The sequence below is a fragment of the Triturus cristatus genome, chromosome 4_1 (assembly GCF_964204655.1).
Source record: "Triturus cristatus chromosome 4_1, aTriCri1.1, whole genome shotgun sequence".
Classification (NCBI taxonomy): domain Eukaryota; kingdom Metazoa; phylum Chordata; class Amphibia; order Caudata; family Salamandridae; genus Triturus; species Triturus cristatus.
The window spans coordinates 579,417,728-579,443,604 of NC_140585.1; the positions used below are offsets into that span (position 1 = coordinate 579,417,728).

At 45.8% G+C, this 25,877-nt stretch overlaps 1 protein-coding gene across 2 annotated transcripts in view; it reads right to left on the bottom strand.

Annotated features, from left to right (window-relative positions):
• The window catches only part of SEMA3D (semaphorin 3D), a 375,590-nt gene that overhangs the window by 36,461 nt on the left and 313,252 nt on the right, over nt 1–25,877 (bottom strand). For both annotated transcript variants that reach the window (XM_085652905.1, XM_085652906.1), the window contains exon 16: nt 15,249–15,316. In XM_085652905.1, coding sequence (XP_085509031.1) covers nt 15,249–15,316 — 68 coding nt within the window. The remainder of the gene's footprint in view (nt 1–15,248; nt 15,317–25,877) is intronic.

A 25,877-nucleotide genomic window follows, 5' to 3' on the forward strand; every position in this document is an offset into this window, starting at 1 on the left:
GTCACTGTTCAGAGAGGGATGGCTTCCGGGTACCGGGTGGCATGGTCCACCAAGACCAGGATAAACCTGTTGCCCATGGCTGTCTTGGGGTCCAGTGGCCCCACAATGTCAATTCCCACTCGCTCAAAGGGGGTACTGACGACGGGAAAAGGTTGGAGGGGAGCCTTCTGCTTCCGCCTACTTTTCCCACTTGCCTGGCAAGTTTGACAGGTCCTACAATGGATATCTGAATCCCTTCTCATCTGAGGCCAATAAAAATGGGTGACAAGCCTGTCATAGGTCTTGTCCTGCCCCAGATGTCCAGCTAACGGAACGTCATGAGCCAACCCCAGTAGGAAGGCTCTGAAGCGCTGGGGTACCACCAGCACACGGGCTGACCCAGGTTCAGCAGCCTTAGGCTCGCTATACAGGAGATCGTTCTCCCAGTAGACCCAATGTGATCCTGACTGATCACCTGTCGTTTGGGCTGAGGCCTGCTGCCTCATACCCACAAGAGAAGGGCACACTTTCTGTTCAGCACAAAATTCCTCCCTGGAGGGACCACCATCCTGCTGCCAATGGGTCAGCTCGGGCAGGTCTCCCAGTTCGGCCACTTGTTCTCCTGTCGGTTCCAGGGCATCCCCCTCAGGGTCTGCTCCCTCCTGGACCGCGGGAACGATGGGGGACGGTTTCCCGCGCCCCCTGCCTCTTCTCTTCACGGTTGGGACCTGGGCCATACTTTCAGGCTCCGGGCCACCATCAACACCCTTACTGACTGACATGGACCGGGTGGTCGCACACACCCACTCAGGCAGACCCAACATTTCCAGATGCGCTTTTCTCTCCACCATAGCCCAAGGGGAGTCCTCCAAATCATTGCCCAAGAGACAATCAACAGGCATGGCGGGCCTCACAGCAACCTGAAGAGTACCTGAGACCCCCCCCCCACTCAAAGGGAACTTGAGCTACCTCACACTGACTCTGTGAGTTGTCAGCAGCTACAACGGGGTAGAATGCATGAGGGACCACCTGCTCTCTGGACACCAAGTGACACTTGACAGCTGTCACACTCGCTCCGGTGTCTCTGAGAGCTTCCACCCTATGGCCATTAATGGTCACCCACTGCCTATATTTCTTAGTGTTACTAGGCAGAGGGGTTGGAGGGACCATTTCCACGTCTCCTAAAGAGACCAGGGACATTTCTGCGGGACCCCACCCACCGGGGGCACCCATCTCCTCCCCTCCCAGGGCTACACTCGCTACCTGACGAGGGGGTGCACGCGGCGGTGCATTCGAATCCTTCATGGGACACTGGGGATCATAATAACGGTGTCCCACCTGCTTACAGGCATAGCAGGTCATGGGGCCCCTGTGAACAGGTTTACCTGTCGGGGCCTCTGGCTTCTTTACAGGGGGAGGCTGGGAACCCTTCCCTTGGTTCCCTTGGGGACTACTTTGGGGCCCTTTCTGAAACTCCCTCTGTTTACCCCTGTCCCCCCCACTCTTCTGCTGGGGACCCTGCCCACCTTTGGCTGAGTCTCCCACCGGACCCTTGTGGACCCTGGTACTGACCCAGCGGTCCGCCTCCTCAGCAAGTTTTCTAGGGTTAGATAGCTTGCTATCAACAAGGTGCTGGCGTAGCTCTGGAAAACAGTTATTAGACAAGTGCTCCCAAGCAAACAAATCATAAAGAGCATCATAACTATCAACCTTGCTACCCTTTATCCAACCATCCATGGTTCTGCAGAAAAAAGACACATATTCAACCCACGTAGTACCAGGCAACTTCTTACATTCTCTAAAGGTTTGTCTGTACTTTTCTGGGGTTAAGCCATATCTCAGCATTAAAGCATCTTTCATATGAGTATAAGACATCCTATCCTCAGCAGGAAGGCTCAACAAGGTATCTCTCCCCTCGTTTGTAAAGCGGCTCCACAACCCCGTTCCCCAATCCTTCTCAGGGACCCGGTGGGCCAATAACGCTAACTCATATGCTTTAAACCATTGGCTAATATCTTCATTCTTACTGTAATCTTTGATCACATCTTTAGGAAAATAAAACCTACTTTCTGCAGGCACAGATGGAGTGCTGCCACCAGAGGGATTCAACTCTAAACTCTTAGTTTTAAGCTCCATCTCCCTCACCATCTTCTCACGTTCAAACGCTAATTTCTCTCTCTCAAAATCTAATCTTTTGCTCTCCATTTCAGCTTCTCTCTTGCTTCTTGCATTCTCTAATTCCAACTGCCCTCCTAATTTAAGTTTTGCCATTTCCAACTTGTACCCCCTCTCCTTCTCCCTGTCTTCTAATTCTTCGGGGGAAAGGCTCCTAGAGGACGCACTACTGCCTGGAGATGACACTGGCCCACCTTTGGGCTCTTCCTCTTCCTCTTCTTCTTCCTCTTCCGGTACCACCACCGGATCAGAGGGATTTCTGGCCTCTAACCAGGCCTTCAGCGCTTTGAGGAAGTCGTCTTTCCTTGTGAGACCTGTGGTAGGAACTTTAAACTGCTTCCTTTTAGATCCTTTAGCACGTAGGAATCTATCTTCTCCTTATCAAATTCCCCCACAACAATCTCCACAGGTGTAGCAGCTCTGGCATTCTCCATGGTCAAAACTGGCAGTGTTTAAAAAAAATCAGATCCAGGAAAGCGGAGAACAAAAATAGGCAATCCTACCAAAACCGAATGTGGCTGCGTTATGGTCTGCTTTCACTATGTAGCGTACACTAATCACTGCACATGAGTCATAAATGCAAAGTTCAAATCCTCACCGCTGACCACCAATGTTAGAACCGGCGGTCTCTAGTTGGCAGAGGTATACACTTCTGACAAATAGGGACCTACCAACTCTAGTCAGGGGAAGGGGATTACACACTCAGATAACCCCTGCTACCCCCTTGGTAGCTTGGCAGAGCAGACAGGCTTATCTCAGAGGCAGTGTGTTAAGCATTTATGACCACATACAGTAATAAAGTGAATACACTACAGATGGACACGACACAGAAGTTATTATAAAAATAGTATTTTTATATAAGGCTTAGCACAAGACCAAATAACGACAAAAATATACCACAGTCTTAATAAATACTCTTTGGAAGGAAAAATAATAGTTCAAGTAAGGTTTCTTCTTGGCAAATAGTTCTTTAGCAAAGTATTCTTCTGAGCACAGTTCTTTGGCAACAATGTAACCCCCACAGGAGTCACACGACGTCGAGTCTACAAGATTCCCAAGGTTCGGCGTCGACCGCGAGGAGCGCTACGTCGAGCCTGGAGCCGCAACAGACCCCACAAGTACAGTACCTTGAGAAACGAAGAAAATGATGATCCACGGCGTCGAGATGTCGGCGTCGAGGTCGGCGTCGATCGTGCCTCGGAGTCGGGTCAATCCGCAGCGGCGTCGAGGGATGTCGGGCCGGAGCAGCGCTCACGGCATCGAGAAGGGCGTCGAGTCGATGCGGTCAGCAGCGGCGTCGGGACGGGGTCGCTTGGAGGTGGAGACGATACTCACTCCTCACTGGCGTCGATACCGGCGTCGAGACGGGGTCACTTGGAGCCGGGGCCGATACCCACTGCTCACTGGCGTCGCTGCTGGCGTCGAGACTGCAGATTTTCCCTTGTGTACTGGAAACAACACTTTCCAGCAATTCAGCAATTGGTGAAGTCCTTTGGCCCTGTGACTTCAGCAGGAGACTGGCACTCTTCCAGCCCTTGGAGATTTCCTAGCAAGTGTTCAGAGAGTACACACCAAGTTCCTCTCTCCTTGTTCCTTGGCAAAAATAAAGAAGCAGCTTTCAGGTTCCTCCACAACAAAACAGCACTCTGGCAGAAAGGGGAGGCAAGTCCTTAGATCAGCAGGCTTCTTGTCCTTGGTACAGGTTTCCTTGTCAGAAGTGATCTGAGTTCTTGGTTCAGGGGTCCTTCTCTTATACCCCTTTTTCCCTTTGTCCAAGCAGGGCGATTCCCACCATCTCAGGTTTGTTGTGGGTGTTGCCAGGCAGAGGCACCTGGCCTATTCACTGAGCAGGGCAGAGTCCTCAGCCGCCCAGCAGGAGGCGGAGCCAGTATTGTCACTGGCAGGAGCAGGGCTATCAGTCGCCCAGCAGGAGGCGGAGCCAGTATTGTGTCAGGCAGGGCAGGCTACTCTTCCCTCACTCTATGTGTAAACGCCCCATTCACCCCACACTGACTCATTCAGACCTCTGGAGCCACCCAGCCCCTGACACACACACCAAACCAGCAGAGACCGGTAGATAGTTGGACAAGAAAATAGCCACTTTCTAAAAGTGCTATTTTCAAACATAGAATTTAAAAACCATCCATCCTAAAGGGTGTGTTATTAAATTCTGAGTTCAGGGATACTAAACTCGACTTGCTACCATGCTCCCTGAGTCAGATAGATTATAATGGAGTTAATAATCAGTCTGCCCAGTCTGGCCTATTGGAGGCAGGTAGCCCTTCAATAGTGAAAAACGAAAATGGCTGTAATTCACTATTAGGTCATGCCACACACATCAGGGCATGACCTACCTTTTACCAACAATGCACCCTGCCCTAGGGCCTACCATAGAGGTGTCTGAAATGTGGCAAAGTGAAGGTTTAGAGACTGGTAAGTAGGTTTCCTTACCAAGTCGACATGGCAGTCAGGGACTACACACAGGCGCTGCGGTGGCAGGCCTGAGACACATTTTACACGCTGCTTCTGTGGGTGGCACAACCAGTGCTGCAAGCCCACCAGCAGCAGTTAACTTACACGCCCTTGGCACACGCAGTGCACTAGACTAGGGTCTGAACAGTAAGTCAACCAAGCCAATCATGGTAACACCAATCAATGTATCAATTTAACATAGGGAGCACTTGCACTGTGGCACTGATCAGCAGTGGCACAGTGCCCAAAGCAATAATCCAGCAAAAACATCGTAAACAGAGGAGGCAACCAGAAAAAAATAGAGGAGAGACTCATGCCAATGATGCCAGGTCTAACAGAGAGCACAAGCACTTTATCACTAGTTTGCAGGAGTAAAGTTTGCAGAGTCCCATGGACAACAAAAAGGGGGTCATGAACAGAGAGGGAAAAATCTGGGGGACTGCCATGCAAAAGATGATAATTTTTAACAGAGATATACTAGAGTCAGACAATTGCTCAGACCATAGGAGCGTGGTGCCTTTTATCAGACATCAGCCTAACAGAGATATACTAGAGTCAGACACTTGCTCAGACCATAGGAGTTTGGTGCCTTTTATCAGACATCAGACCTCCATAGAAATCAAACTTCTAGTGCTCCACTACAGGTCAAAATGCATTGTGTGAATGTTCCACTAAGGCCCTGCTTATCAATTGCACAGTACTGGAAGGGTGCAAACTTCGAATGAAAAATGTATGTTACCATGCAGCAGTATCATGCCATTACCAGTTAAATTTCATTTCATAGTGCGCAATCCTTAGATGACCACAATGTCTGTGAATAAGGTCAGTTTGCTGAGGTTTTGTATGTAAATTATGAGTTTTCTAAAAAAGCAGAACACTCAGGGCCCAGATCTGAACTCACAGGTTTATTACCTCACATGGTGATGATGTTTTACAATAAAGTAAATGAATCTGTGTTTGTACATCTTCCTTAGGGAGTGAACTTTTTGGTAATCTTTCTACAGATAACTTCAAGATTAATTTAATTTAAGGTTTTTGTAGAGCGCGTAGTAACCCTTGAGCATCCCAGCGCTTGAACCTGACTTCGGGGGGGAACAGCAGCAGGAGGGAAGAGGAATCAGGGAAAGAGAAGAGTTTTCAGTGCCTTCCTGAACTGAAGGAGATTTGGTTCGGTTCTTAGACTCCGAGGGAGGCTGTTCCAATGTTTGGCAGTGTGGACCGAGAAGCGGCGTCCTCCAGACCGATCTTTTTTTACTCTGGGAACCGTGATGAAATTCTCTCCGTTTGATCGAAGAGCTCTTGTCGCTTTGTAGGGGATGATAAAATTATTGAGGATGGGTGGGCCTTTGTTATGGAGAAGTTTGTGGGCCAGACAGAGGGCTTTGAAAGCAACCCTCTCTCTGACTGGGAGCCAGTGAAGGAGCTTCAAAGCTGGCTTTGCCGAAGATCTGGCTGGTGTGTGAGTGAGTAGTCGGGCAGCGGCGTTTTGGATTCTCTGCAGGGTATTAAAAGTAGCTTCCGGGGCACCCAGGTAGATTGCATTGCAGTAATCTAACCTTGCCAGGATGAGGCCCTGGATCAATAGTTTCCGGGAAGTGGCGGGAAGCAAAGGGAAGACCTTCCTACATGCCCTGAGGAGACCAAAGCATATTCCTGCTGTCTTTTTGGCCTGAGTTCTGAAGCTCAGATTCTTTTCGAGCCATACGCCCAGGCTCTTGACCTCCTCCTTGGGGGCAGGGGGGTCACCTTAACAGTCGGGCCAGATGTTAGGCGGCAGGGAGGGCTCTTTATGTCCGAGCAGCAGGATATCGGTCTTGGACCCATTCAGTTTCAGCGCTGAGGTGTTCATCCAGCTGTGGATTTCGGTGAGACAGCTGTGGAGATCGGAAGGATCTTGGTGTGGGTGTGAAAGGGTTACCACCAGCTGGATATCGTCGGCGTAATTGATGATCGTCATGCCGAACGGGGTGACCAATTCCTCCAATGGAGACATGTAAACGTTGAATAACGTAGGGCTAAGAGATGAGCCCTGCGGTACTCCACAGCGGAGGGGGATCGCGGGAGAGTGGCTGTCATTCTCCCAGACTTGGAAAGAGCGACCATCTAGAAAAAACATGAGCCACTTCAAGGCCATGCCCCTTACTCCAGTATCTCTCAGCCGCTGGATTAAAATCTGGTGATTTACAGTGTCGAAGGCCGCACTGAGATCCAGGAGGATCACTGCCACTGATCCTCCTGTGTCCAGAATGCTTCTGGCCTTCTCCACTGCCGCCAGGAGGGCGGTGTCAGTGCCCTGGCCGGGGGGGAAACCAGTCTGGGAGTTCCTGAGTATGTTGTTACTTTCAAGAAATAGTGATAGTTTTTTATTCACTAGCTTCTCCGTGATTTTACTGTTTCCGGGGAGGAGGGAGATTGGCCTGTAGTTGGCTAGGTCCTGGGGGTCCAGTGAAGGTTTTTTCAAAAGACCTTTGACCACCGCCGCTTTCCAGCTGGGAGGGACTACTCCCTGAGTGAGGGAGACATTGATGAGGGACGTGAGAGGAGGGATAATGGTGCTGGACACTTTTTTCAGGAAACGAAGCGGAGCAGGGTCGCTGGGGGAGCCACTTTTAATTGTGGCCAGCGTCGCGGCGACCTCTTCCGTGGATACTGGGCCGAAGGTGTCGAGAAGGGGTATCGGTGGAATGACTGTGGCAGTGGGGAGAGTTAGAAGGGTCCCTGTCCGTATGGCCGGCGGGGGGTAGGGATGCGAGAATTGATTGAATTTTCTCGTCGAAAAAAGTGGCCAGTTGAATACATTTACTTTCCGCGGCTTTGGGGTCCAGGGGTTTTGCAGGGGGATCTGGAGCCTGAAGAAGTTCTTTAAGAATAGCGAAAGTTTCTTGGGCAGAGCAGGGCGAGTTTTTACTTCTATCTTCGTAGAATGCGTTCTTGGTTTTTTGGAGCTCCCGTTTGTAAGTTTTTATGGAAGCACGGAACGTACCTTTCTTGTCTGCTGTCTTGTCTTTCCTCCATATGCGTTCATTTCTCTTGCATTCCTTCCGTAAGAGATTCAATTCGGGGGTGCACCAGGGAGAGGGGTTAACTCTCTTGGTACGTTTAAGGGTGCTGGATCTCGGTAGGAGGCAATCCAGTGATTGGGTGAGCCATGTATTGAATTCAGTGTCGGCTGTAATGGTGTTTTGAGAGGGAGGGGGGATATCTTCCCTAAGTTTGGCTGCCCATTCTTCTGGGACCAGTTTGTGCCAGCGTCTGATAAGAGTTCTGATTTTGGGCGGTTGGGGTGAAGGAATATTGATGTGCCATTCGAAGGGGACCAGGAAATGGTCGGTCCAGGGAAGAGGGAAGTGAGCGCGGGTATTAAGGTCTTGAATGTTTGTGAAGATGGGGTCAAGTAGCTGTCCTTTGTCGTGAGTGGACTGTGGGTTCTTTAAGCAGAGACCAGAGGAGGAGATGTCCAGTAAAAATTTGGCTGCCTGAATGTCGACTGGGTCCAGAAAGTGAAGATTGAGATCCCCTAACAAGAGGTAGTTAGAGGTAGTTGTAGACTCAAGAGTGACATGGTCGATGAGCTTGCTGGGGAATTCGGCGAGTAGGCCAGGGGGGGGGGCGATATACAAGCAGTCCCGACAGGGATGTTACTGGTGAAATTTGGATGGTGAAGTGGCAGCTTTCGCAGTCTTTGATGTTGCCATCTAAGATTTAACCTACTGAATGCCTCAGAAAGCACTGTATACACTATTAAGCAAATTTGGAAATGGATTACCCCTTTGCTTATGGCTGGGTGGTTTTCATGCCGGTCTCGTATCCCTGTTCTTTACTACATGGCTTTCACATATCTATTGTTGTGTTTCCCACCCCTGAAGGAGTTCTTCTTTATCCACACATTTGTCTGGAAAAGTTGTCTTCTTCCAAAGCTGACGTCATTGACTGGCTTTTTTTTTCTTTATCATTTGCTATCTAATGAATTGGGGTGCATTTCCTGCTCCTTCTAATAATCCTTTCTGAACACAGAGCCTTATCATGCCTTTTCCCTTGCTCAATGAATCTCACCAACCTGGTCAATCACCTCCCTTCCACTCTCCTAGTGTATTACGCCAAACACTGCTGTAACTTGGTATGGTGCCCTCTCAATGGCCTTCTTCACTTATCTCTCCCGTCATCCACCTCTCTCTCCACTCTCCTGCTTCTCTCCAGCCCACAAACTCTCTCTCCCTCCATGCCACCTCTTCAGTGGTGGCTCCTATTTACTGGAGGTGGCGAGTGGGGAGTAATGGGGGTTGTAAAAAAAAAAAAGCAGTTACCTTCAGGGTGGCCACCTGGCCAGCCGCCGCCTCTCGGTCTGCTCCCTCCACTTCTCACTCCTTTGAAGCAGGAATCACCCTGGCTCCTGACTCATCTAGCCAATCACAATGCTGCAATGCAGCATTGTGATTGGTCTGAGCGCTGTGGATCGGCACTCAGATGGGGAATGGGGGCCTGGGCATGTTCTGCATCCAGGCTGTAATGCAGCCTGGGTGCAGAACATGCAAAGTGTGCATGACTGTTATGATTGGCCTGGGAGAGCCAGCCAAACATTTATGCCAATTTAGAGGAGAGCACCACTCCTCCTCCTGGCCCCTGCTCTGCCAGTCTAGCCCCGAACCGCACCAGGAAATGCAAACCTAAAATGATAATAATGCCGGTTATTATCATTTTAGTTTTATTTTAACTACTGCTCGCAGAGCAGGCTGGCGACGCTCATCCGCCATAGTGGAGGAGCCGCCACTGCACCTCTCTACCACTCTCTGAGGCTGCCACTATTGGATTTGCCAGTGTGAGGTGCTTTTAAAATGTGCTAGAATATGCAAAGCCAATAGCAGTGACTGATCATCTTGAAAACATTTCTATTGTACCTTTAAGATGGCAAAGACATTGCGTGATGCAACACAAAGTAATGCAACATGGCAGGACACAAGGTATTGCCTATTTTCAAAGTATAGAAAGAAAAATGTTACTTACCCTGTAAGCATCTGTTTGTGCCCTGTAGTACTATAGAGTCACATGCTGTGCATATTCCTGACCTATAATGTTGGGCTCAGATGGGTGCAACTGTTTTTGTGTAAAGAAGTCTTTTTCGAGCCACGAGGTGTGGTGACGCATAGCAGTGCCTAGTAACACAGTGATCTCAGGCGTAAGGTCTATGGGAAGCTTTAGTGTTGATTAGGGCTGGGCCGATCTTGTGGAGTTTCACACTGTGAAGTTCTGCAGAGTTACAAAAGAAATCCATGAGATTCAGCGGAATTCAGAGAATGGGCGGAAATAACAAAATCGAGCTACTTGCGCTATGGTTTAGTGCCGGGATTTCGTTCTGTTCTGAAAAATCAGCATGAATGGCACCACACAGTGCGCCAGAGGGCTTAGCTTCTCTAGTTGATTTTTCTGCCGCTCATGTAGATTTTCAACTCGAGCATCAGTTTTTTGGCCAAAAACAGTTGCAACCGCCATGATGGAGAAGTCTCACCGGGTGCCTTCCTAGCGACTGAAAATCTCACTAGGTGATGCCAAATCTTGCTTATGCTCACCAACTTTTGATTCTGAGCCATGCATGAGAAAAAACTCTGCCGCACAGAGGTTTGGCCGAATTTGGTTGGAACTCCACGGTACAAGTAGAACACAGAGTGGGCGTAATTCCACCAATTCTGCCAGAGGAGCGGAATATATTGCCCGCCCCAGTGTTGATGTGTGGTCATATGCTTCACTTTTTGCAGTGGTGGAATGCAAACTACTTGTTGCTGGGATGTCCTTCTCTAGTCCCAGTCACCGGATGGGGAGTACATACAATACAGGGCTTGTGGATGTGCGCTCAGCAGGGTCTTCACATCGACCACCCGAAGTTGATGGCTTTACAGCTTGCTCCCAGAGCATTCCTTCCTCTCATTCTCAAAAAAGTCATGTTAGTCGAGACGGACAACACCACAGCCATGTTTTACTTACAGATGCAAGGGGGAACCCACTTACCCCAACTGTCCACTTCAGCCCACACCATCTAGTGGTGGGCAATACATCAGAAGGGTTATCTGGGTATTCAATACCTTCCAGGTCTAGACAACGGCTTCGGCAGACCTGCTCAGCAGGAGGCATCAACAAGTACACAAGTGGGAACTCCACCCCCAGACTCTGCACCTTTACTTCACCGCCGGACTCTGCACCCTTACTTCTGGGGTGGGGTTTTCTTCTGATAGACCTGTTCACCCCCACTGAAAATGCAAAGTGGCCAAACTTTGCCACTAGGCTAACACAATCACAGTTAATTTGTAATGCACTATGATTTAACTGCTCAGGGATATTTGCCTGTGCATTTCTGCCTCTCCCGCTTCTACAGTTTGTAGTGCTCAGGCTGAGACAGACATCCCTTGCCCTCATCTTAGTGGCTCCAACCTGGGTGAACCAGCCATGGTTATCCACTCTCCTAGAGCTTTATCTAGTTCCCCTCAAGTAGCTCCCAACAGGCATGACCTTCTCACACAAAACTACAGTACATTCAGACATTCCAATCCTCAGCAGCTCACCCTTGCGATTTGGCTACTGAGGTCTTGGAGTTTGGTTATTTCAACCTCTCAGAGGAGTGTATGTTAATTCTTTACAAAGCACAAAGACCAACTACCAGGGCCTGTGATGCAGCCAAATGGAAACACTTTGTACACTACTGTCTCCTCGAACATATCACTCCACTTACACTGTCGGTACAAGACATTGTCTGTTACCTTCTCCACCTTCAACAATCAGGCCGAGCCTATACTTCCATTCTGTTACATGTGGTTACTCTGGCTGCTTACCTGTAGAATAGGCAACACACTTCTCTCTTCAGAGTACCAGTACTTAAAGACTTCATGGAAGCACTTAAGAGAGTTATCCCACACAGGACGCCTCCTGCTCTGGTGTGGAATCTTAGCATTGTCCTTACTAGGCTTGTGGGACCTGCTTTTAAGCCACTCCACTCTTGCCTGGTGCAGTTTCTTTCGTGGAAAGTAGCTTTCCTTGTTACCATGACTTCCCTCAGTGAGATTTACACTCTTACCTTGAAAGAACCTTTCTTCCAGGTTCATCACAATAGGGTTGTTCTCAGAGCCAACCATAAGTTTTGCCCCATGGTGGTTAGACAATTGAGTTATCAGTCTTCTTGCCACATCCAGAATCTGTAGTGGACCAAAAGGGCGTGAAAGTAGTACGTTGACATAACAACACTTTTACATAAGACACCACATATGTTAGTGTCCTCCTGTAAGTCACACAAGGGGCATGCCTTTTCCAAGGCAGGGGTTGTACGTTGGCTTTTTAAGTGCATCTAAACTTGCTACACTAAAGCTAAAAGGTACCTGCCCATCCTCCCAGACACCATGCCTCTCACAAGAAAGGGAATTGTATGGCTTGCCTATGGAACACACCATTAGCTGGCATCTGTAAAGCAGCTACTTAGTCCAATCCCCATACTTTTACTAAGCACTACTGTGTGGATGTCCTGGCTAGATAACAAGATAGAGTTGGTCAGGCCATTCTATGCACTCTCTTCCAGTCTTCTGCAACATCCTCAGGCTAAGCCACTACTTTTTGGGAGGAATGCTTTCCAGTCTATGCAAAGCATGCGTATCTTCAGCCACACAGGCCACAAATGAAAATGAATGAAAAATGTTGCTTACTCTCTAATCATCTGTTCATGGCATGTAATGCAGTAGATTCCCATGCACCCACCCTCCTCCCCGGTCTCCTGGAGTCTGTTGAAGATGATCTTATTGTACTTCTTTTCTTCACATGATAATCTTTTCTGTATCTCTCTGCTCCATCTATATCTTTGACGTCAGTTTTGAAAAACAATCGAACTATGGAGTTGCTGCCCATGTGCGTTACCTACGATAGGTGGATTCAACACACCTCTTGACTCAAAAAGACTTCTTCAAATAAAACAAGTTGCACACATCCAAGTCCAACACTAGATAACAGGAGTATGCACTACATGTGTTTCTGCAGCTACACATGCCACAAACATAAGGTTTTCATACTTTCAAGATGATATCATGTTGCCTGGCGTGCCTAAGTGGCAAACATGAAATTATGAAAACCTTAATTTTTGTACTTTCTAGATGACTGCCTTAATTTCTAAACTTCCTGGATGGCTTCTGCATTGCAGCACTTTGCATCACTGCTAGTAGCTTTGACAGTGCTATTGCTTTTTAAAAGCATCTAGCATTCGTAAAACCATAAAGGACAACCAAAAAGCATAGTCAAAGCAAGGCAGATCGGCGCTGCCAATTCTTGTTAGAAATTTGGGCTGGCACACTATAAGGCTCACTCTCTTAATGGACAATATGCACTGCACATTAATGCGCTAGGCACAAACATTACCAACAGTGCTCGAAGGTTCAGCATTTCAGTTCCTTTAATGTCCGATGAAGGAGAAATTGAGACTGTTCAGAATACTATATGACTACAGAAACTTTGGATTACTATGCAATATGATGTGGTACAAAGTATGTTGTTTTTGGAAAACAAACAGAATGTGGTCTTATTGAAAAAACAAACAACAGCTGTACACATACACATAAAGGAAAATCTTTGATATGATTTATGTATACAATATTGTTATTGTGCTTGTAATTACATATTCAAAAGACAAATAACAATGAGATTCCTGCTCCACTTTGCTTCAGAACGTAGAATAGACAATTCCACCCTTCAACACAGAGCTGAAACTGCTGCAAATCGCTGCCAAAATAGCTAGATTGATATGTACTTGGGGGTAGGTGGTGGGGTGGGAGAATGGAAGAAAAACGACTTAAGACAATTGATGAACATAGTCATCGAAAGGCTTTTTAGTCTTTTAAAGGAATAATTTTGGTATACATATGTTTTAGTTGCACCTTTACATATGAATTATTGAAAAGTCTAACTATTTCTAAACAAACTAATGCCCCAGTAACTTGGGCTATAGCTCTGTTTGAGTACACAGTCATCAAAGAGTTCTAGTCTTCCTGTTGATGGGATTTGCGTTTCTCATTAGTCAATGATCAGATGCATTGCTATACGTGAAATGTGTGATGACTTGTGAGAAAACGGACTATGAGGCGGTGCACTGTCACTTTAGTCGCTAACATTATGAAATAGGGAGAAATCACTACTGCCTTATGCAACTGAGACTATGTTTAGCCTCCTACGCTGGCCACCTTAGGACTGTTAATGCACCCACCTTCCTGGAGTTCCTAGGCTCTGAACTGAATGGCACAAGAGATCCCCAGGACACAAGCAGACTGGACAATTGTTGTTTTGTCTTTGCACCACAGATCATCGTTTGCAAAGGCTTTTCGGGACCAGTGGAGAAGTAGGACCTTTGGCTTTGTCTTCCTTCTATGTCTGCATTGGGGTCAATTTGCCTATATATGGGAGCATGTTATAGGACAAAGTGGTTGTCCTAAGTTACATATGCAATGTGAAAAGGAAAATGAGGAAATTGCCCCTCAGGAAAAGGATGCACCTACAAAATTGGTATTCCAGAAAGTGTCCACTTGTCTGATATCTAAATTACAATGTATAACATTGCGGGTTTATCATTTGCGAAACCAGCACAATTCCTTAAAGTCATGTTGCACTATTTGTCACAAACATTGTTTATTTTTTTTTTAAGTAAATGCTATGAAAGACTGCCTCAACTACTATGATATAAAGATATACATCTTACAACTGAAAGATATTATTTCATTTGTGTTCCACGTCCTGTTCATGGGGCTGGACTGAAGTGGGTTCTGTCTAACCCTGGGCGTAGTTCGCGAAGTAGCCCTTCGCGAAGCTACGCAGAGTGCAATTTGCACTACGTGAGCTACGCGTAGCACTTCGCGAACTGCGTAGTACCTTGTTCGCACTGTGCCAGATGTCGTTTTCAATGATTGCACAGTGCGGACAAGCAACCGGCACTGTGCAATCATTGAAAATGGCATCTTGCACAGTGCGAGCTGTAGTTTTCTGCTGCTCGAGTAGATTTTTACTCGAGCGGCAGCTTTCTCAACGCGAACTGGTAGTTTCTCATCGCGAGCGGTCGCGAGCATATGCGACCACTCGCAATGAGAAACCTGACCTCCTCGCGTTGGGAATCTCGCCGGGAGGTTTATTTTCCATGCTCGCGATCGCCAACTTGATGTTGCTGATCGCGAACAAGGAAAAAGTCTCGCCGGGATGTCATTTTGCTTGCTCGTGGTCGCCAACTTGACGTTGAGGACCACGAGCAAGCAAAAAATGACCGCAGCACTACGCAACACTACGCTACGTGTGTTCGCACTTTGCTACGTGCAGTTTGCGTAGTGCGAAGTAGCGCGAACTTCGCAAACTACGCGAGCGTAGCGTAGTGCTTTGCTCAGGCTTAGTTCTGTCGTGTGAGTGAATGCAAGACCTGTGCATCTCCAGAAAAAAATGCTTAGAACAATCAATAGTGCAACGTTTGAAGGAAAGAATGGCAATTCGTTTAAAGATGATCTTTCCATGGTGTTCATCTGTTTGCTAGACACAATTCTGTTCGGTGTGCATGGCTTTTTAAAAATAATTGTATACAATTTATAACATTTTTCTATGATAGTAGAGACGTTTAAAATGCTTACTGTCTTCTTCTATGTCCCAGCACTGTGTGTTAGGGTCACCATATTTTACATCTTGTCTCCTGGCTCGCCTAAAAGGTAATTTACATTACATTAGTCTTGCAAATGCAGAAAAATGATTCACAGATTAAATACTTTTCAACGGTCCATAAATCACATTGAACACGTTTGTTTGAATTCAAAATGAGGTGACTTGCATTCCACTTGGCGAGCACGTGAATTGTTTTAATGTATGGTGATGAGTAAACACAATGTTTAATTATGAATGGAAAAATAGTGGAGATTCACTCTGCGAACTGAGAAAACATGCACTAAGTGGCCAACTTTGGGCGCAAGAGAAAAATAGGCAATTCCCCTACGTGTGAAAAAGCCCGTAAATGAATCTTTTTTTTATTTTATTTGGAGCTGTACCTGACCCCCGATAGACAAATTACAATAAACTATTCAGAGCAAAGGTTAATTTGCCACGAAATCTCTTGTGCGGTTAAAGGTCATAAATTAATTAAAATAAGAATTAATCCCTGTTAATTACAATAGTTCTGGTAACTATCAAGTAGGTTTTGTATTCTCATCGGATTGCAAAATACAAGAAAGGTTTCATAAAAAAACAACGATGTAGAACTCTTATGTCCTCCTAAAAGGGTGTAGCGTCTGTACAGTTACTAAGCCACCCCACCACACTATTAAAACAGGATTAACAAAATGGGGTTCAAACCCACCACTGGCTGTCCCCTAATGGTCTTTAACATAGTTGTCTGTGTGCAGCCAGATTAAGATTTGAGTAGGTCCGCTGGAATACCAAGTGCACATAAAGCAGCCCACAAACAGTTGCACACATTAAGGCCACGAAAACCACATAAACCAATTCATTCTTGAGCTATGTCTAATGCTCAATGAATAAATGAACTCTTAACACTCAATCAAAGGTGCTAATGCATTTTCAAGTTTCTGCCTGGCAGTGAGGAATTATTTTCTAAGACTTCAGGGGCATATTAACAGCGGTAGAAATTTTATCGCCGGCTATCGCTGAAATTTATCGCCATGATAACGCTATATTAACAATACATAGCGTTATGGCGATAATATTTCAGCGATAGCGGTGTTTACAATGGAATATCGCTGGTTTACCAGCGATGTTCCATGGAAAACAGCGATAACATTGCTGATACAACCCTGTGGTCGTATCAGCATAATCCACCTACCATCATTAGTATGCCTTAGTCTGGAATTTAACAGACGTTAAATTCCAGCGTTAAGGCCAAGGTGGCGCGATTTTTTTTATCGCTGCACCTCCTTGTTAATATCGCGAAGCTGCCTTTGCGATATTTTCATGTGTTGTTTTCAAAGCCATGCCTTCTTTGCATCTCATTAGTGATGCGAGGCTGTGAAAAAACGGGCTCTACGTCAAAGAAACACGCGCTAGCGTGTCCCTGATGATATTGCGATATAATTATCGCCGCTTATCGCCTGAAAACGGACGCTAAAGCGGCAATAAGTATATCGCCAGCCCTTGCTAATATGCTCCTCAATGAGATGTAGTAACATTCAGCCAGCAATTTCTTGTGTGTTATCTGTTAGGCTAATTGGCCTATATTTAGTTTGATTGGCACTAAATTCATATGTAAAGACGTGACCAATTTACCTTGACCTAAGTAGAATGTACTATACCACTTTGTACTATGTTCACCAAGAGAGTTAAATAAGTGGTAAGTAGATTCCAAGTTACAAAGATAAGTCTGCATTTTATCAAGCCCAGGGGCAGTTCCACTTTTTTGGAATCCTCGTGCAAAGGAGTGAAACATTGCATCACTGGAGCCTAATGTCTGCATTCTCCCTACCTCAAAGTCTGTATCACCCACTGATGAGGCCAAATGGGAGAAAAAACAGAGGGCAGGAAAATATTCACACCATTTGTCTTCTTCAATATGTATTTTGGGTATTTCTTCTATCCCATGTACAACAACATATCAAAATGCACAGCTAATCTTGCACTGTGATTGCTCTTACAATTCTGAACATAACTGCATTGCCCACTCTTCCCTTTCATTCCTCAGTAGGTTTAAGTATCATTTACACAGCATTTCGATATGTGTTTTGGATTTGTTGTTACTGAGTCAAGAAGTGCCCTTTTTCCCCACCAACAATCTGAATCATACCAATTTAGAGTGCCCTGGGGCCTGAGATTAGGATGAATACATTTGGAGAGAAGTCATCTCAAATACTGACTCATCTATTCTTGGGGAAAGGTGTTAAGAATTGACTCATTTTACGATATGCATAGTCAATTAAAGGTAAAGTAACTGTATACAATTTAGGTAAGCAATCTCCTACAGTAGCATTGTCCCATTTTTATATTTTCCTGTTATTTGGTCCTTGCATTCTAGGGCATTCATGCTTACCCAAGTGGTTCAATGTGTATAAATAACATTCTGCTCCAGGGAAGACCTGGCCTGGCAGTTCGGGCTGAACTGTTCCCATGGTGAGCAGGGTCAAGACTGATTTGCATATGGCTGGGTCCAAACTGGGGTAACATGGCAAGCAAAATAACAATGGATTAAACCCAGATCGTGAATGGGGTGGTTGTTTGAAACGTTTCAACACTCTGTCCATCATTTCATTTTGTGATGTTGCTATGTGGCTAAAGGTATGCCCAGATGTTGGTCCCTTGCTCGCTGCACCACTGGATTAAAGCTAGCCATGGTGATGAGGGGTGATGCTCTTAAGCAGGTCCCAGGTTGCTTGTTTTTTGTCCAGGGAGGACTTGGCCTCACAGTTTGGGCTGGACTGTTCCCATGGGGAGCAGGGACAAGACTGATCTGCATATAGCTGGGTCCAAACTGTGGTAATGTGGTGGGCAAAACAACAATGGATTAAACCCAGATGCGTGACTGGGGGTGAGTGCTTGAATAATCCGGCCTTCATTTTATTTTTCTGATGTTGCTATGTGTGCCCTAAGTGCCTAAGGGTATGCCCAGATGTGGATTCCATTGCTCGCTGCACCACTGGATTAAAGCTAGCCTGGGTGATGAGGGGTGGTGTCCCGAAATTGGTCCCAGGATGCTTGTTTCTGTTCCAGGGAAGACCTGGCCTTGTAGTTCTGTCTGGACTGTTCACAAATCATAGGATTTCCCTTTTGTTCCATTTGGGATTAGCCCAATTATAGACATTGAATATAATTAAGGGGCATTGACCTGAAGGAAATGATAATTCAATGATTTGAAAGTCTCTTCAGTGGGTATATATAGACTTGAGGTGATAATTCAACTGTACCTCCACCCATATTACCAGTCCCCCAGAAGCCCTGTCTCTCTGTGACACAACTGTGGAGATGCCTATGTTCATGACGCCTTGCATGTAGATTGGTTATAGGCTTTGTGTTTCTTGGAAAAGGCACATAGGTTAAATTGTTATATACCTGTACTATTTTGGGTTGAGTTGCTTATATGTTGGCATTACAACATTACAAGTTCAGATGTGCAATTTAACATAATGCCAGTAATAATAATTGAGGTAACAGGCAGGATGTTCAGCATGTCCCTCAACAATATCTTTAGGATATGATGTGGTGAACAAACTGTATGCTTACAAACGTATGGGTCAAATGAACAGGGCACTAAATGCAGATAATAGTCCAACATGGAGAATCAGAAAACTTAAATAGTGCCTTCTATCCCTAATTTAATTTGTGCATGTCAATGATGTATCCGCCCAATCATAGCAGGTCATCATCATTCGTGTAAAATATTTAGACACTCAGGTTCAAATTGCTCTGAGAAGATTAATTAATCCAGAAAAGGAGAATTGGAGATTAGCAAAGTGGAGATCACTGTGGATTATCCTTTTAAATCTGCAATCTATGCTTACACAGCACAGTTGTAAAGAGGAGCAGTAGTACAGTCACTGTTTAGCAAAGAACTAATACACGTGAGATAGTGGTGACCATGCTTAGTGAGCACCCACTTCATTATATCAGCATGTAGTTTCATCAGTTATTCCTTGCTCCCTGATTCCATCCATCCCTCAGCTGGCTAAGGCAGTTAGTCTGCACCAGAAACATCTGTGGTGAGTTCTGATTCCCGTGCAGCCTTCTACTAGTTGTCCCTGCGTCATCTCTACACATGAAGTTCAGTGTATCTCTCTTGAGTTTGTAAAGCTGACACATCTAAACTGTAATACACAGCTCCCTTTCCTTGCTAATACTCTCGAGTAAGTAGTAACCTTTTTTATTTGTTTTGAGATAGTTTCAATTTTAGCTAAATTTTAAAGTCATAAACTTTAGTGGATATTACAGAGGTGCAAAGTATCCTGACAAGAAAATTGCAACCCTCTGTTGTAGCTACAATGTCATTTAAAGCATTGGTCAAACTAGCTGTTTGTGAACCTTGTGTAACCATTATATGAACTGCATTGTATCTGATTCTGTGCATTTCAGTTCCAGGTGTGTTCTGAGATTTGCAAACATTGGAGCTTCACACGTCATTAGAACGTTGTAACAATGTATAGAGAATTCAGCAAGGGCCACTCATTTCATCAATGCATAGTGCTTTTAAGATCTGCTTTATGTTTTTTACTGCCATCTGCATGAGATTACCATTCTCACTGCACAATTACAGATTTATCCTGTGATTACTCTATTTCGTCGTGTATTGTGTTTTGTATTACATTTTTTGTATTTGCACATATTTTCCCACTTTGTACATATATTTTAGGTCTTACTGTGATATTAAAGTATTGTATCATCACCCTACTCTGGCTTCACTTTCATACTCTATTCTAACTGAATTGTTCAGTACATAGTCTGGCTCCGTTCACTAATTCCCAACCACCAAGATTTAAGCCATGGCTGATCACCCAATTCTACCTTAAGAGGGAAAGAATTTTAGGTGAGGTTGACTTATTGCAGTGGACTTGGTATCCCAAACAGGGACACACAAAGAATTCATTGTGGCCTGTAACTACTCACCCCAGAGCACCTGGACTGACAGTACCCTAGTGCCTTTGGACATTGTTCTGTGTCCACCATGCACGAGGTGGAATTTTTGTGTCAGTGTGGGCCAGGGGTACTTTCACAACATAATGTTATTAGACATGTGGTAACAAATCTTCCAGCCTTACCAGTAGTCCCACCCCAGGTACACATTTTGCATTTTCAGATAAAAAACAATCATGCAGACGCAGTGAATTTTGCTAAATCAGAAGTTTGGTTTCTCAACATTTACTTGCTCAAATATAGTATTTTTTTCATCTACTATTCGAGATGGGTAAAATATCCTTTCTCTACATCTGCAGAAGAATTGAAAGGCTCTGAGAACAAGTGAATGAGCAATATCCGAAAAGTAAAACTGCAGCACAGAGATGGATCTGGGGATAAAAGATGTAACTGGGTGTTAGAGGTTGTGTATGTCTTTAATTGTAATACTGCCTTCATCCTGCATTTTCAATCAGTGAGCAAAATCCCCTTGCATATCAACATCCCTTCTTTATTTTTATATCTGATGCTGTTTCTATAGATGGCTTCAATCAGTGTTGCTGTCCCATGTGAGTTACTATTATCACAGTGTCTGGTACTGATTATTATCATTGGAAGAATGAAAATAAAGTATCTTGTTAAGTGAAATGGAGGTCAATACTTCTCTTACCTTGCCCCTTCCTGTTGGAATAAGTTACCTGATCATATTCACACCTGCACCGATTATGCCAAATTCAGGAAACTGCTTAAGACAATTCAATTTCAACTTAGCTTACTGACTTGCCTATGTTGACCCACAGTGCCGAGATAGTAGACCATGCCAATGTTCTACTGGTTGGAGAATTCAATTACTGGGTCAATGATGAATATGGGGGGCCTCAAGCCCTGGATCTTACTGCTTCCATAAATAGATTGAAACTGGAACAGGTGGTGAACTCACCAACTCAAATTAAAGGCCACATATTAGATCAAATCTGGACCTCGAAACTACCCGTGAAGAACTTGAGCATTGTCCCATGCAGATGGTCAGACCATCATCTTTTCTCCTTTTCGGTGACCAGACCACAGGAGATAAACCCCCTTAGGGAAACAATGGTTTCATTTGGGAACCAGGCTCGGGTTAACCTCAAGGAGTTTTGCAAGGACCTGCGGAAATCCTCTCAGGTGCCTAGGGAGGATATTGATGACTATGAGCAAAATGTGTATAACTGGCTGAAGGAGACCAGTGACACCCGTGCAGGCAGGCATAGCTCTAACAAGTTAGGAAACCACGAGGCTGACAAATGGTTCTCAGTAGAGCTGAGAATGGCGAAACTGAATCTCTGAAACGCAGAAAGGAAATGGCGCTCGAATATTCGCCAGCCCTGAGAACCTGTTATATCCAACAACTTAAATTGTATAAGTCTCTAGTAAAGCAAACTAAAGTTAGCCATTTCATAAATAAAATCCATGAATCATCGAATAAATCTAAGGAAATTTTCAGAATTGTCAATTAATTATCTAACTTAGATAGGTTGACTCTCCCTATCACTACGTCACAGAGTCTGTGCGACACTCTCAATGCATATTTTGTGGACAAGATTGCCACAATAAAAAGGAGCATCCCCTTGGGTTTGTCTGCTCCTGATTCCCCACCGGGAGACATGAACAGCATTACACTCTTGCACTTCCCCAATGTATCGCAGGACGACCTGATGGAACTCATGAGGAAAGTTAAATCAGGGTCGCCTAATGACATCTGTCTCCCGAGAGTCCTTAGAGGTGGAAACCTATGGTGGAGACAGTCTCCTACAATTTCTTAACTTTTCTATCAGTTTGGGCCAGGTACCTAAATCCTTTAAAAAAGCAGTCATGGTACCCCTCCTGAAGAAAGTGGGGCAGACCTCTCAGACATGAAGAACTTTTGCCCAGTGTCCCGTCTCCCGTATTTAGCCAAGATCTTGGAAGCCGACGTGTCTCACCATCTCTGCGACTCCTTAGAGAAATCAGAGTTTCTGGACAAGTGTCAGGCAGGGTTTCGACGAGCACACTCCACTGAAGCAGTGGTCACATCAGTGTTGGACGAATTGCGAAGAGAAGTGGATAGTGGGAAAACTCAGGCGTTGGTGCTGCTTGACCTGTCAGCGGCCTTTGACATGGTGGATCATGTCCTGTTGGCTGACCGTGCCTGGGCCGCGGGGTTACGGGGTGAAGCATTGAACTGGATGACATAGTTCCTGAAGGATAGATCCCAATCAGTGCAACTCGCTCCATATTCCTCAAAAAAGGTTAAGATGAGCTGTGTTGTGCCCCAGCAGTCGTCTCTCTCCCCCCACTTATTCAACATCTACATCCAACCTTTGGTCAAATCCCTTAAGATGATGGAGGTAAACATATTCAACTATGCGGATGATATGCAACTGTTATTTGCGATCAACGACAGCGATGCAGCTAGATTGCACTTCCAAAACACCATGCTATTCATCAGTGGATGGATGAATGATAACCAACTGAAGCTTAACTCAGACAAAACCGAGATAGTCCTCACTAAGAGTAGAACGGTAGGTTGGAATCCGGGGTGGTGGCCTAGTGAGATGGGACCCCCTCCAACTCCGAAAAGGGCAGTAAAAAGCCTGGGTGTGATCATTGACGAGGATCTATCATGTAAACAGCTGGTCAGTGCAGTGACCTCAACTTGTTTCCTGCAATTTCGGCGGATAAAAAAGATTAAGAATTTCCTGATGAGGGAGGCCTTGATCCAAGCACTGGTTATGTCCAGATTGGATTCCGATAACTCCCTCTATCTGGATCTCCCGAAATCCCTCCTGCACAATCTTCAATTAACTCAAAACCAGGCTGCCAGGCTGATAGTTCAGCTTCCAAGAGGGTGTTCTATCACAGGGGTGACTAGGAACCTCCACTGGCTGCCGGTGGCACAGAGATGCAGATTTAAGGCATGCTGCACGGTGTTAAAGCCAATGCATTTGAGATGCCCGGGTTTTGTGAAAGCTTGAATTGTAAAATACTGTCCAAAAAGATAACTACAATCAAGCTAACTTCACTTCTTGGTCACCCCAATTACAAGAAACTCAGGATTGGAGGACACAGGTTCTCTATTGCAGCCCCTCGCATCTGGAACACCCTTCCATTGGAAATGAGATAGGCATCAGTCTACAGCAAATTTAGGCAACTTCTAAAGACGTGGTTGTTTACACAAGCTTAAAAATAGTAGGGATCCTCGTCTTTTTCATTACCTGGCGCCAACAGACGAACCCAGTGAACGTGTGCTCTATAAATAATCAATAACATAACACATACACCTTTGGGGGTGATTTGTGTGCTATACTAAATCAAATTATCACAAAAAGACATTAAGAGGCTCAGTTAGAGCCTGGTGGATGACCCGCTAGCCCACCAGCTCACCGGAGGCTACTGCCTCCAATTCCCTGACAGAGAATTGATCATGATATTTAGGCATCCTCACCACACAGACGGGGATATCTGTAAATTGGCAGCTCCACTGATGGCACTAAACCTTTGCTGAACAGATGCCATGTGTTATGCACCCACTCCTCCCAATTGTTTATTTTCAGGAAATAAAAACACAACAGCTCAACTCATGTGGAGTTTTTTCACTTCACCTATGGTCCATTATGTTTTCCCTACCTGAGACAGGCATGCCTTGCATGATGTCTTGGTGGCGAAAACAAATGATGTTCACCTCACACAGGGTGAGTGAGAACCACTGGAATCTGGTGGCCCACTGAAGGATGGGCCGCCAGGTGAAGGTTATTGCTGGTAAAGCAAGTTTAGGCTCTAGTGGTGCAGACCCAGTGTTACTCCTCACAAGTTAGACCTGTCTTTTGTAAAGTGGTATACCATATACTCACGGCATGTACTTTAAATACTACTTGTGGACTTCAGTATTGATTGTGCAACCCACCAACGTAGCCTTTCCAACCTGTCTCATGCCTGCTACTGCAGTATCTGTGTGTGCAGTTTACCCCCACATCGACTTGGCATTTAAAACTTCTTGCCAAGCCTTAAACTCCTTTTTTATTAGGTCTCGCCTTAGCCAGTACGCATGCGCTGTCTGCTAGGCTTATTGCAAGGACTTCCAACTCCCAGAGCTTTTCCTCGTGTTTTTTAGTTTTTTACTGCCATGCATTTCATTGGCCATTGCGTAAGGCTTCTACAAAAGAAAGCACGCAAATGGCCAAAGGCTCGGGTATGTCCTACCTTATCTTTAAATGTCCCCTTCCATTGCCTATGTGTCTCGGCAGCGAGCAACGGCGCCATCTGTTTCCAATTATCACGCCCACGCTTGTTTACATTTGCCTGTCTTGCGGTCGTGTTTATTGGAAACAGATGGCGTTCACTTATGTGGCCACGCGTTTCATTTTTCTTTTAACTTTAATGTCTATTCCCCCCTCCCACCCACTCCTCAGCAAAGTACTTGTTATCCAGTTCTCCATTGTTGCTACATCTCCTGTTTAGCCTATCCTTTCCTCAATCACTCTCTCCTTCCTACATCTCCTCCTACTCCCTTCTCCATACCGCATCTTTTACATTCTGACATCACCCTCCTTTGAGCTGTCTATACGTCTTCACTGTTAGCTTCTTTTCCATTTCACCACCTCAGCTGTTCACTAGATCTCCCACCTACAGCTTTCTCCTCCTTGGCTGACACCTGCTCCTCCCTTACTCTCCCTTCTCCTGCCCGAACCTCCTCCCCCGCTTCTCGCGCTCATGCTTTCCTCTCTGTTCTGTGCTCCAGTTTCGAGCTTACTCTATAAATTAACCATTTCTCTGTGCCGGGGCTGGGCTGTGAGTTGTTTTTATTTTCACCCTGAATCCTAATGAAGACTCTGGGGATGGGGTCATCGGTGCCTGATGCGCGCTCCTCTGACATGCGGGCGTTTATCCACTTGGGCAGCCTGCGAGTGCGAGGAGGTCCAATATGCCATGCTTATCACCGCCTGTAATTTACGAGCAATGTAAGTGGGCGCGTGCGCTGCGTGGGTCCAGGTAGCAAAGCTTGGGATGGCAGATGATATTCTCCTCCATCGTAGCGTCCTGTGAGCCGAGGCCTTCCTTGGAGACAGCGAGACGTGACGCATGCCACCCTGCCCCTGATAACTTGTCCTGGATGCATTTCCCTCCACATGAATCTTTATGCATGTTAGATCGGAGGCAATGACCCGTGGTACCTTGCGGGATTTAATTTTTGGGAGAAAAAGCCTGTATAAAGGTCATATGGCTAATGTGTCCTTCTGCGAGTCCTGCAGAGGTTTGTATAATAGACAGGTCGCACGTTTGGATCCTTCCCGCAGTGCTGCACAGAAAGCGTGCCACTGAGCTGGCTAATAGGAGCTGTTATCAAGCATCACAAGACAGTTACGTTGTTGCCGCCATATAAATGTTTATGATGCCAATTGTATCCTGGCGTAGATGTCGGATAAATCTGTTTATTGCATGCCTAGCAGTAGAAGGCCGGCTTGTACCACAGTGTGCTGTACTGTTTGTTCAGGGCACGTTTCCGTCCTTTCCATCTCATAGCCTCCACTCTGCTGCTCCCGCCTCTAGCCGCATGTTGTACAGCTCCATCGGTGCACCTCTGTGCTCAGTGAGGCACCCCTATTCAGATGCTATGACCACCAGCTGCTCTAGCAAATCACCTCTTA